General features: G+C 35.3%; 1 protein-coding gene across 1 annotated transcript in view; it reads left to right on the plus strand.

The window, feature by feature from the left end:
- Positions 1-13,805, plus strand: part of PTPN3 (protein tyrosine phosphatase non-receptor type 3) — a 115,907-nt gene that overhangs the window by 37,739 nt on the left and 64,363 nt on the right. Inside the window, exons 3-8 of the mRNA XM_021528763.3 lie at positions 661-768; positions 913-955; positions 2,040-2,118; positions 3,465-3,509; positions 4,418-4,470; positions 13,309-13,429. Of these exons, the coding sequence (XP_021384438.1) occupies positions 661-768; positions 913-955; positions 2,040-2,118; positions 3,465-3,509; positions 4,418-4,470; positions 13,309-13,429 (449 nt within the window). The remainder of the gene's footprint in view (positions 1-660; positions 769-912; positions 956-2,039; positions 2,119-3,464; positions 3,510-4,417; positions 4,471-13,308; positions 13,430-13,805) is intronic.

The following is a 13,805-nucleotide window of genomic DNA, read 5'->3' on the forward strand; positions in this document are numbered from 1 at the left end:
GGTGTAATTATACCAGTCTTGGACTTCTGATCTCTGCTGCCTGTTTGATACCATGTTGTACCAGTTGTTCTGTGATTCCTGTCATCTGGGACATCTAGGCAGAAAATGACGTGGCTGAATGGCAGCTGAGCATGTGGACACTAAGGGGCAGGTGAACGTGCAGGCTGAAGTATGGGATCTCATGCCTGGATCACAGGATCCCCTCCTTTTTTTTTTCCCATCCTACTGTATCTTACTTTGCCTTTTATTAGCTGATGTGGAAGCACAGCGTGCTGCTTTGTGGTGACAGCAGGGGCCAGAGCAGCCCCATGTGCTTCCATCCCTGCAGACTGCCACTCCGGGGAGGGGCATGGCCCACACTGTGGGTGAGAGAGAGGGGTGGGCTGCTTACAATGAATTTGCTGCACTCACATCAAGGGCTGGAATACATGTCTCTTCATATTAGGAAATTTCATGTGCCTGAAGTATTTTGGGAAGAAATCCAAACCTTTATCAGAATAAAGATTTTATTGCTGAAAAACTTTGAATTGATGAAAGAGCAGCTGTTTTATTCATGAGTTGTGTTAGGAAAAAACCAAAACCAAATTAGTTTCAATTAATTGTATTTTAAAATGTGTAAGTGTTGCAGATTTCACTTACAAACTTGTCTTTTTTTTTCAGAAACAAGACACTGGACAGATTTTGTTGGATATGACCTATAACCAGCTGGGTGTAACAGAGAAGGAATATTTTGGTTTACAGCAAAATGAGACTTCAGTAGATTCACCTGTAAGTATAGTAAATAATAAATGTGTGTGCATGTATATGTGTGTATAACTATATACACATGTATGTATACACACATATACATGCACATAAACAATATTTATTTGTAAATATTTTTAATCCATCTAATAGTTTTTCATTTCACAGCGGTGGCTTGAACCAAGCAAACCTATTAGAAAACAGTTAAAAGGTAAGACTTATTTTTACTATCTTGATTGTAACTTTGCAGTTCTGTTTTTCTATGTTCTTATGGCTAGAACAAATGCATATTGTCCAGATGGTAGATTTTTCTTCAAGAGCAAGTCTTGTGTCTACCAGTCTTTTCAGCAGATCCTTCTCCTTACTCCTACCTGAGTGGAAATAAGACCTGATAGGTTATTAACTTTAATGCTGTAATAGCAGCTAAACCTGGTTTCTCAGCAGTGTTAGACATGCTTAGATGGCCATGAAAGCAGCAATCATATTGTGATGCCAGTAAATTCCTCCTGAGAGGGAAGTAAAAGAAGAGGGGTTTTGATTGAGGGAGGAATAGCCAGTTTTGTGTGGTAGGTTCTGACAATTTGTCTCTCATAGAATAAAAAACCCCAAATTTATGGATTTTTATAAAAAAACAACTAACAAAAAAGAAAAACAAAAACAAAAAAAACCACAACATGCCACACACTTCCAGGTGCATGTGTTGTTCTAGTATGTCTTGTTTCATACAGCTCTGGGTAACACAGAATGCCTACCAATAAGGACAGCCCAGCCAGCATAACCCTGGCTAGAGAGCAGCTTAGAAGTGGCACTGTCCCAGTTTGTGCTGTGACACTTGAGATATGTTTTTCAGTACTTTCATTTCTGCCTTGTGCTACAGATCATACATTTTTATTTCAATTCATATACCAAAGTAACATGTTGGATTGCTGTAATTTAATGTATTTATATGTTAGGTAGAACTGAGTATTATCCCAACTGAGACCTTAACTATATTTAGTGCTTTTCTCTCTTCTAATACTTAAGGAAGCAAAGGAAGCTCATAATGCCTTTTATGCAAAGTAGTAGTTTAAATGAAAGCATTACTACATTTGAGAGTATTTTCTTCTCAAAGTTGGCATTGGGGCATCAGGAGAGACTTCTCATAGTGTCTTTCAGTTTCATGAAAAAAATACATGGGATTGTTCATGTATAATACTTGTGGTTGTTCATATAATTTTTCTGTAAATATAGAAATGAAATTATTACTCTCTTTCAGTTTTAAACTAAATATTGATTTACTTTCTAAAATATTGCAGGAGGTTTTCCCTGCACGCTTCATTTTCGTGTAAGGTTTTTTATACCTGATCCTAACACACTTCAGCAAGAACAAACCAGGTAACCTCTATTTGATGTTTGCCTTCATGAACTAAGAATGTGTCTTTCCCATGTCTACAGCTTGGCAAATTATGCTTTATTACATAGATAACTTTCTAAAACTCTTGGTATAGAATGCATTTGGAGTGGAGAGCTTAATGCCATGCTCATGATGAGTAGTTTCTGATATACACAGCTTAAACCCTGAGATACAGCTGGAGTATAAATTAGTACAAAGATGTAGGTTTTAAAAGTACGTTTACTTGCATCTTGAATTTTTTTTTTTTGAGTCTGCTTACCTACCCTAGGTCTATCTATCTTAGAAGTTTTGTATCAACACTGAGTCAGTTTTGAACATGTGTAGTAGATTTAATGCTGAGGGTGTGGGAGGGTGGGGTTTATTGTTTTTTTGGGAAGAACAGATAACAGTTTTTCTTTTCTAGTTTGCCCATTACTTGTAACATGTATAATGCTTCAATTTACAGTAGACTTCTGAAGTTTTATTTTTAAACCTGTCTCTTAGTTTTTGGGGTGATGGGGTGCATAAATTGTAAGTAATTTTCACAAATTTGTCACAAGATTTTAATTGAATACTTATTTTGTTCAGTGCCTGTAGAGTTTTGAATTTGAAGGCACACATTAATCTGGCCATTAATCTGGCATTTCTGTAACATTTTCATTGTTTATTAATTTCAGTGACTTGGAAATATAAATAGTACAACACATGAAATTATATTTCTTGTAGAAAATATAGCTTTTCACCTGTTTTGGTATTTGTTAATAATGCAGTTTTAAGCTGTTCTGCAGTTTAAAACTGAAATTATTCTAAGATCGCCTCTTTAAAGCTCTTCACATGCCCACTCTTCAGTATCACTATAAACTAACATTGTCAAACACACTAACGAGGAAGACTGAACTTCTCTTGGAGAATTGTTTAAGAGCTCTTTGTCAGCATATGCTGCTAGAGAAATGTCTCATCCTTCACTGAGTAGCTCCAAGATAGACTCTCACAGTCAACTTTGATTGGGATTTGGGGTGTTCTGCCTTTTTAATTTTTTAAAAAAATTGGATTAAAAATGAGTATTCCAGGGAGAAAAAGAGCCAGTTTAGTGATGGTTTGGTTTTTGTAGTGTTAATTGCGACATTAATACTGTGGCCCTGGAGTTGCAGTAGAGACTGCCAAAGATCCTTGTGAGAGTAAGTGGGTGTATGATTGCATATTTGTAAATGCCACTAATATTTGTTCATCTGTTTATATAGCTTGCTGGGAAATCTAATGAAGTAAAACTAATATATGTAGCATTTTAAATCATACCATTTAAAAATAAATGCACGTTTGTTTTTTTTCCCCAAAAAATATTTTCTAGGCATTTATTCTTTCTGCAGTTGAAGATTGATATTGCAGAAGGAAGGTAATAAGAAGAATCTTAACTTTTTCTATAATTCTTTTAAAAATAAAATTAAAAAACTTTTGACCTGAGGGTATTGTTGCTGTAAAATTATCCCATTTTCCCCATAAATATGCCTTGTGAAACATTGTTTTAAAGGAAAATCACATTGCTAGGAAATGTTACAAACTTTCTCATACCTCACTTATTAAGAACAATTTAGAAGTCTGTTGTGACTGAGCTATAGGAGATGCTATGTGTCAACAGGCTCAACATCAGCCACAGAAGTATTTATGCAAGGCTTGGTGTGCCAGGCATGGAATTCCAAACCTGGGGACCTTCTATGCAGTGCAGTAATCAGGAGTAGCAATGGGCAGTTCATGCTTTAGTTTCTCATTATTTCAGGTTTATATTACCTATATGGCGGGCATATACCTAGTGGCTTATTTGGCTGTGATTTCTGTGTGTTTGTACATTAAAAAAGTAAAAAGGAAAACATGGTCCAAGTATTTGCTGCCAAATGTCAGTTGCCTACAGGTGTTGGCCTTTTCTTTTATAAAGTGAGTTTTGGCCATAAGATCAGAGCTGTCTTTGTGCTTGGCATTTGGGTAATTTTAGTGTTTGTTTTAAATACACCAGAATGCAGCTATTAGTGTCCAGAGCCCCATAAAAATCTTTTCTCCTTTTTCCTTCCCATCTAAGCAACCAGCAAGAGTTTGAGCATGTCCTTTTCTGATTAATTCCTTCTGTTCACTTAAGGGACTGTTTAATATCTGGTTGTACTGTACTTCAACAATCAAACTGAGTAAGAAAAAATCAGATACTCTCTTGAAGATAAATCAGTCTTCACATACTGAACTAATTGTGAGACAGTTTCAATAAGACATACATACAGCCTATGTTTAAATAAAATTATTTCCTCTCCTTTCCAGGTTGTCATGCCCCATTAGTTCTGCTGTTGTATTGGCATCATATGCAGTACAATGTAAGTAATAATCAACCATTATTTTGTTAATAAATTTATTTTGCCAACAACGATCTTGGCTGTTTGGCTCTGGAAACTCAGGAAAGATTTATTTCCTTATCTATTTGTGCAGTGTATTCAGTATGCAGGTGAAGGTTATTAAAACAGCCTCCAAAGACAGTCTAAATAGGAAAACAATACTTTTTAGGCCTGTAAAAAAAAAAAAAAAAAGTTGATACAAGGATAATGTTGCTATTTATGTGTGCTTCTGACTGCTGACAAAAAAAGTCAGGTTTGCATTGTCAGTGGAAACAAAACTGTGAAACTTATTATGTATTACAATAGCTATGAGAAAGCATTCCAAGGAAATAAGTGGTCATCTAGAGAGCAGATAAGAGGAAGGTAAACTCATGATTAAGAAATTACAGTGTTCTTACACAATGTTTGTTTCATGGAATCTGGTTTGTTATGTAAAACTGGCCCTTTGCAACACATTTAAGGTGACTCTACGTATAAGAACTTGCATCCTTCTCATCAGCCTTCAGCTGGCAAAAAAAAAATTCAAATGATGATACTAGAAAAACAACTTCTGTTGGAAAACCAAATTGGAGTCTGACAATGCCCCACAAGCATCCTCAACAGTTAGTGAAAAACAGCTGGAGGAAGATCTGTCTCATTAAACAAATAAAGAAAACAAAACAGGTTGGGGGTTTAGTGGAGTCTGCATATTTGTTAAAATAGTCAGGGGAAAATAAGTGAGAATAGTTGTGTGATTATTTGGCTGAATCTCATTTCTTTTATGGAAAGGCTAACAAGACCCACAGAAACAACTGAGATAATTTTTGTTTGAAATAAGAACCAAGTTAAAATAATTAAAGAGTGGTTTTCAAAGAGAAATGTGATAAACTCTTAGTATCTGTTGAAACCCTAAGAGTCTATGAAACATTTGCTTTTATGTTTAGGCATATCATGTGTTGCATCCTTTTATAAAATGAAACTATAATCAGATTCAAACTTCAGTAAGAACAGTTGAAATTTTCCAAATTTCTCACAGTTTTGGTGCGAAATGAAATGCATCCTGCTCTGGTGTTTCCGAGGCTCAGTAAAGGCACTTGAAGGCTCAAACCCTCTGCACTATTAGGATTGCTAAATGAATTGGTGATCCAATTGTGCTAAAGCTCAGAAATGAAAAATGCAAAGATTTTATCAAAAGGGAAATTAATCATGCCCTATCTAGTGTACCCCAAATCTCAAAGTTGTTCCTGCTTCCCCTTCAGTTTTATGACTGTTCCCTTTTTAGTACTTAGGCTAGGATACCTACTAATGTATTTATCTATACTAAAGGAGAATGATAGAAGGATGGTGAAGATTGTCAAAGGGTGCTGGTGTGTTTTAATAATTGTCTTTCATGGCGGATTCTAGATTCTCCTTCTCCATTTTATCTGTTTTTTCTAACTTCTGACAGTGCTGCTTTTACCAGTGGTGGGGATATTTTTGTTTCTTTTTGTTTTTTAATTAAAAAACCCACAGCACAGAAAACCCCAAACCCAAAAGTAACAATTTTTTTAAATCTGATTTCCTTTATGTTGCTGTTTGTGTGATAACTGATATTTATTCTCTGCATTGGTAAGATATGAAATGTTCAATAGAAAGACATTCTCCCTTAAGGTTTTTTTGTGTGTGTTTTTTTTTTTTTTGTTTTTTTTTTTTTTGCTTTTACTGGAAGATGATGGCATAAGAAAGATATTTTTGAAATTAAGGATTTAGGTCTCCTTACTGAGTCATGTTTGCTGTGATTCCTGTCAATTGAAATTGTTTTAAGTTTTCTATCAGTGTTTTAATTTCTAATCATACTTAGTAAGGAAAGCTGAAGTTCTTGGTATGTGGTAGTTTCTTATAAGAAATGCAATGTTTGAGGTTGCCGTGAATCAGTTCTACCTGAGCTATTTACTGCCACTTCTTTGTGGCAGAAAGGTGGCTTTCAGTCTTCTCTCCTTCAGCAGCTTCCCTTGTATGCAGAAGGGAAAATCCTTGTTGTCTGACAGCCTTGTGGGTTGTTTATTTAAAAGGTGTAGCAGTTGTTGCTGACAGAAGAGCTGAAGCAGATCTCCTTCACAGTGTGTGAAGTCTGGTGTTTGACATTTCTGCTCTTGCTCCTTAACTAAAGTTTTTCCATGTGCTGGTTGTATGATTGGCCTTCAGAGGCTCTGTCTGAGTTTTGCAAGGGGACAGTTTTTGGTGCTATCTCCTGGGATGCTGCTTCTCTGTAGTGTCCTGTGCTCTGGCATTTGCTTCTGAAATAAAGTTCTGACGTGTCCCTCTGCCCTTCTGCAGCACACCCTGCGTTGCCTGGTGGGGCTGAGTTACAGGGGAATGTAACTGGGTGTGAGTACTATGTCTGAAGAACGTGTGACTGAACCTGATTACGAACATAGTTCAGACACTTCAAGAATAAGTTGTTAGTGTATTATCAGGAATGTGCTTTGTGACAAAACAGTCAGTGGAGTTTGAAATATTTTTTTCGTTAAGAAGAACTTGTAAGATGCATTTTGAATAATTTCATCATTGTGAAGTTGGAAGGATGCACTCATCCTGAAAAATCTTGATAAATTGTGTGTTTTTACTATTGTAAAATGGGAATGCTGTACCATATAAAACCAAATATAGAAGCCTATACAGTACGATGAGTCCTTTTTTTTTTATTTTAAATGGTGATTTAGCACCACTTGTTTTCTACCACTTCATGTAGGAAATTGCCTTTTCCAGGCCATTAAATGCCCAGCTACTGGTATGTAAGAAATCCCATATATTTCATGAGAATATGCTCTTATGTTAATAAATCCATTGCAGACTTGGGATTTTAATCTGGAGCACAGCAATAAAACCAGCAAAGGTGTAAGGAATGCTTCTAAGCTTGTTTTTCCCTGAGCATCAGTTGCTCTTGTCTCCTGCAGTACTGCTCCTCTCAGCCCTGCTTTGAGACCCAGGAATCATCTCTAGCACACTGCTATCTGTCTTTGGGACTTTCAGAAGTCCCAAACAGTTCAGAAAGGGGTTGACTGATTTCTAGGGCTTCCAATGGACTTTTTCTTCTAAGGAATGGAAGGCTGTTCATGATGAGGAGTCAAGGAAAGCTGAACTTAGTGTGAAAGTCTCTCAGGAACTGGGAATAAGAGTGTTAGAATTTTGGGAATGCCAGAAGATTGATATCCCAGAGATAGAGAACAGCAACAGTGGTTCCTGAGTGAGGCCTGACTCTTCTAATTTGCCTTTGTTTTGCCTCACTTTATAAAAATTAGATTGACCCCTCAGACTTGCTTGTTTCTGGAAACCTCTCTCTTTTCATGGTTAGCATTTGGGGATTTTTCTGTGTGTGCTCCCCACCCATGCTTTCTTGAAGTGAAATAGTGCTCATGAGAGCATCTCATATAAGCTGAGAGATTTGCTTACAGATCAGCCAGGTTTCTGCTTGCTTCTTTCCTGGGCATCTTTAACCCTTGTGCCTTAAAATCAAAATCAGACTGCATTAGTAGAGAGAACTTTGAGCTGAATTTCCAGGGTTTGAAATTACTTACTAGGTGTGTTGGGCAGTCTGAGGATTGTGTGCATGTCACATCTGTTCTCTTGAAGCCTGCAGCAGTGCTGTTCAACCAGAGGTATCTTTTATCATATCTTACAGTACCTGTTGTCAGCAGTGCCAGTGTTATCTGTGTGATGCTGATGAAATGCCCAATACAACAATCAACTTGGAGAGATTAATTGAAAAAACATTCCTATTTCCTTCCATATGGTTCACTGAATTCTAGATTGCTGCTCCTGAGCTTGCTAGCATCTCTATACAACAGATAATCTAAGAGTGTCCTGATTGTGTATATACAGCAACTTTCCAGCTCTTTTGGGCTGGTTTTCCTTAATTATATTTTATAGTTGTGTTAGGCAATACCGCAGCCACTTCAGGAGATCATTGCTTCAAGTATTGTTTATATGATGATCTTCCATTAACCCACAAATAATTTTTTGAACTGTAACATTTCAAAACAAGGTACAATCTCCAGAGTGGAGAATCCCAGATTGGGATACTGGCCGGTGCTGTAGCTGAAGCAGCTGATTTTCTGTATTGCCCCTTAGATTTGATACTACTATTCTTCTGTATTTTTAAGTTGGATGAACTTATTAAATATTTTTGTGTAACATAACTAAAAAGAGGGAAAGAATAGTTTCCCAAATCAAGGTCCATGTAATACAGTATTACACTCATGGTAACAGCCTTGGATTGCACCAGGGAAGGTTTAGATGCTGTATTAGGAAAAAATTCTTCACCAAAAGGTTTGTCAGGCTTTGGAAGAGGCTGTCCAGGTAAGTGGTGGAGTCATCATCCCAGGAGGTATTTAAAAAATGTGTAGATGTGACACAGAGGGATACGGTTTAGTGTGGGCTTCTCAGTGCTGGGTTAAAGGTTGGATGCAATGATCTTAGAGGTCTTGTCCAACCTAGATGACTTTGTGATTCTCAAATGAGTCGTGGTGAATACTGAGAAACAACATATATGGCAGAGGATCAGATGCATTAGTTTGGTAAAGCCTCACAATGTTTTGTGAGTATTGGTAGCTACTCCTTTAAGTCTTTTACCCAATACCTCCTCAAAATGAATACTCTTTGTACTTTGGATTATACTTTGCTTTTCTTAGTAGTTTTTTGATTGTGTCTGTATGGTTTCTGAATTACATTTTGTATTTGAGATACAGAAACAGCAACTCAGTATAATTTATAATTTCTAATTTGTTTCTTCCTTTTCCTTGTGACTAATGTTTTGTGTTGCTGTTTAACTGTGTCTGGGTTTTGAGCTGCTGATTTTTATTTTTTATTTTTTTTAATAAAAGGCATTACAATGACTGGCTCATGATTCATTCTGGAGTGGTAAATAACTTGGAGACTACCATTGTGCATGCATAGTTTTCTTTATTTTTCCTCTACAAATGTTCCTTTGTTTTTATTAATGCCTAATTTCTCATTCTGTCTTACCACAAAATGGCCAGCTGTTGTAAGAGGTCATAAGCAGCTATTTACAATCATGCCTAGGCTGAACATTTTGTTAGGGCTCTTGAGTATGAAGCATTATTTCCTTTTACAAAACAAATTAGTTTTAACTCACATGATAGCTAGTTCTAGTTGTCCTGTAGGAACATCACAATTATATAGGGACTGAGTGGGTTAGTGTTCATGCTCCTTATTTGGATGCAGGTTCCACTTGTCAAAACACCTTTCCTTCTCTCAGCATTCACTTCTGAGAGTTTTTTAGTCCTTTTAGGAATTTCTCTCTGAAAACCATTTTCAACATGGTGTAATTTTGCTCATTCCAATGTACCTTTCTAGTCTGTCTTTTGTAAGTGTCTACATTTTTATGTTGGCTCTTTGAAACTGAATTCTGCTGTAGTGGATTGTTTTCTGATTCCATAAACATATTAATACTTCAATAATTTTTAGTTACTGTTGAGAAACATTTTATGCTAGGAAGTTCATCTTTCTTCTGTTCTTTTTTGTGCCAATAAGCAATCATTTAAAATTTCTAAACTGATTAAACTGTATAGATTCACTATCTTTTCTTTTTGTGCCTCCATGTTCATATGATGATAAATTAATCATTAGCCTTTAATACTACATTTCACCCTCATCTCAAGAATGTTGAGAGTTGTTATTGCTGTCCTGATTTGGAGACCAGTCATATGATTTCTGTTTTAATGTTTTAATCCTGTACTGCAGTTTTATATATGAGGATTTTTACAATTTATATGCAAGACACATTCTGTGGTTTGTTTATTCTGTTGCCTTGTGAACCTTATTTTTATATGTAGTTATCCTTTTTTTAAAATGGGCAACTCAATTCACTTTTGTGCTTTATTCATTTGACCTGAAATATTAAAATTGCGATAAAGTTACAAATTCAGTATGAACCTGCTTGATTCTTTTCTGATACATTCTCAGGCCTATAGGAAGTTGATGTTTAACCAGTTTCTAAAGACTAGCTTACTAGCTTTTGTAGGCATTCTTTTGGGTAAATTGCTCATGTGTTCTATAACTGATTTCTCATAATGGTTAGCCAATGAGCCATTCATACATTTCCCTTCTTATATCTGAAGTTACTGGAAGTGTCCACGTGCAGAAATAGGTTTTGGTGTTATTACTTTGTATGCAATTCTTTTTCTTATTATTTACAAGTAAAGTCTGTAGAATTGGAGAACAATGTCACTTGCACCTTGAAGGATGTCTGAACAAAATACTTATGAAAAAAGTATGAAGAATGTATGGCTTGTTTTGGCTTCAGTAAGGCATAGACAGATTCTATACTCTGTAAACATACATGATCTCAAGACTTGTGTTTCAAGCACTTATAATCTCTTATTTTGTTGAAAGTTTGTAGAACTAGTGTTTCATATCAACATGGTTACTTGGCTATTGGACTCTTCTTTTACTAGAAATTAAAAAATATCTTGTTTTTACTGAATATGGCCTTCTAAATTAATGGTCCATTACATTCCTTTATTTAAAGCTTTTCATATTAGATCTAGAACTCTAAAATACAATATTGTGATATTCAAATATCAGGGGTTTGTTTTTTGACTCGTCTTTCGTCCCACTTTCTCTCACTTAGCTCTATACTATTTGCCAGTTACAACAAATTAAAGAGCAACAGTGGTCTAGAATGGAGAAAGGTTAAAATATCATTGTTTTTATACTCTAACTTTATCTTCACTGAGTATCTGCTGACTCATGATCAGAGCAGAAAATATGTCAGGCGAAACTCAGGTGAGAAATAGGTCTTTAATATTTTCTGCCCTTCTTCTCTCTTCTGGAGAAATCCAGTAAAGAGATATCAAGACGTCAGCAAGAATAATAACCCACGATGCTTCTATGTCCTCACTTTTTTTTTTTTCCTACTTGGATAATTAAATCTTACACAAGATCATTAGTCTTGCAAGATGTTTCTATTCTACTGTAACAGCTGGCTAGGGAGTTGGAGAAGCTAAATTGCTCCCCTTATTGGCATGGCCTCAGGTAGCTAGTAGCAAGAGGGAAAAAGCCCAGTGTAGCCTACTTAGAAGATTAAAAAGAAGACTACCTCATAATGTGTGAAGGAATAACAGTTGTTCCTTTTAGGGAACGTAAAATTACAGTAAAAATATCTTTTTCTATTGCAAAGAAAATTGAAATAGAAAACTATGTTATCTTATTCCTGGCAATCTGGTCTTTTCCCACTGGCAAGATGTGAATTCAAGCTGGCTGCAGCAAACCTTAAAGACGTAGATTGTTTCATAGCAAAGATGGGTTGTGTTAGTGTTTAGTAAAGGATCCACAATCAACTACTGTAATTGTGAAATTGTGGGGTTTATTTTAACTGTTCTTAGCATACTACTTATTTCTAAAAGTTTCAAATTTTCACTTTTATTGTTGTTGCCTTAGACTTAGCATTGTCAGGCTTAGACTTTTGTCAATATATATGGATATTCCTAAAAATCACTTCAGTTTCTTATGATACTTCTGCATAATCTGTCTTGGTTGATTTGGTGGGGTTTTTTTTGTTTTTGTTTGTTTGTTTTGGTTTGGTTTGATTTTATTCTTTCTTGGTTTTTTTGTTCTTCTTCAGATAAATTTTACAGTAATGTTCAAATATACGATTTAGCTTTCATGGAATATATTTAGTCCTTTGCCTGCAGTTTGCTAATTAATTTAAAGTTTAGGCTACCTTTAAGAAGAAAGAACTAAGTATGCAAGGCTTTCTGCATTTAAAGTAAATTAGTTTCTCTTCATCATTCCCTTTTTTATTTAAATATTTCTCTTGATGCCGACAATTAGGTGTGCAATTGTATTAGCTTTTGACTGCATGTCCCTGGGAATTGTATTGTATCATTGTAGTTCCATTTTCTGGACCATTTAAATCATGCAGTTTGAATATATATATGTGGCAAATATTACTTATCCCCTGCATTACAGATCCTACATAATTACTAGTTGTAAGTTATTTGTTATGTGCCCCTCAACTTGAATCATTTAAATATCTCTTTTTTATAAATTTTCTGGAAAATAGTGTTAATATTATTGATAGTATATCCTAAAAGTGTGCTCTTGAACTTTGATTTAGTTGCATTTTGATGCTGAATTGTTTGCAGCCTATCAGTTACTTCCTTTTGTGTTAATTTGCAAAACATACTAATAACTTCTGGGAAACTTCAAGGCTTCATAATCACTATTCCATACTCCTTATGAAAAAGAAGGTTAGTACAGGTCATAGTTATTTACTTTTTGTAGCAGCTTTGTAGTGTTATGTGTCAATTAGCAGTTATTTCACATTTCCTGTTAAGTAATTCACAAGCTGAATTTCTAGGACAGTGGCATAGTTGGTAGCAGAGTGATTTCCACTTGAATTTGTGAAGAGTGGATGCTTTTTAAGTGACAGATCTTGTTGAAGATTTCTAAAATGTTCTAGTCAAGTTAGTGTGTCAAATTGATTTCTTTTACCATCTCTTACTGAAGTAATTGGGTGTTCTCTGATGTAACAGTGCTGCATGTGTGTGTCAGCACAGCACATGACATCTGTCTGGTGCTGTTACAGGTTGTGGTGCAAAAGTGAGGCTAAATAAAGTACTGAGTCATTCAGTGCCTGAGATTATAGTTATGTTAAGTGCATTTTGAAAAAAAAATTACCTCGCTGAGGTCATACAGTTCCCAATGTTCAACACTTCTTGTCTGTTGGGAAACAACTGGTAATTTCTGCATTTTCCCATATTTGTATGTGATTTGATTTCTAAACAAAATCCAATTAACTCTGAAAACTGTATATATGTGTTTCTTGTTTCTTAACAGCACAACTTGGAGACTATAATGCTTCAGTGCATTGCTCAGGATATCTTTCAAATTACAACTTTATACCGGAGCAGAACAAAGATTTTCTTACCAAAGTAGAAACGCTACATGAGCAACACAGGTAATGTCAACTTTTAGTTCTCTCTTACCTCTTGAGCTTTTAAAGAAAAAAAAAAGATATCAAAAGGAAGACTCGAGTTCTTAGTAGTTACATTTCAACAGTCAGTTGTATTTCATATAGCTTCTGTTAAATTAAATACTTGGGTTTATCATAGAGATGCTAGATAAATTATATTCAGAGTGCAATGCTAATTTGTTGAAACATTTAAATAAATGTCTAGTTATAATCTCCAAGTGATTAGTTAGCCTTTAATATTATTAAAGGCAACAATCTAGAACACTGTACTAGATTTTTGAAGGGTTTGCTGCATAAAGGACATTTGATCATTTTTCAAATTCTACAGATGTTTTTTGTCTATATATGTGGAAAAACTCCA

Source organism: Lonchura striata, chromosome 1, assembly GCF_046129695.1.
Source record: "Lonchura striata isolate bLonStr1 chromosome 1, bLonStr1.mat, whole genome shotgun sequence".
In the NCBI taxonomy this organism is placed as follows: Eukaryota; Metazoa; Chordata; class Aves; order Passeriformes; family Estrildidae; genus Lonchura; species Lonchura striata.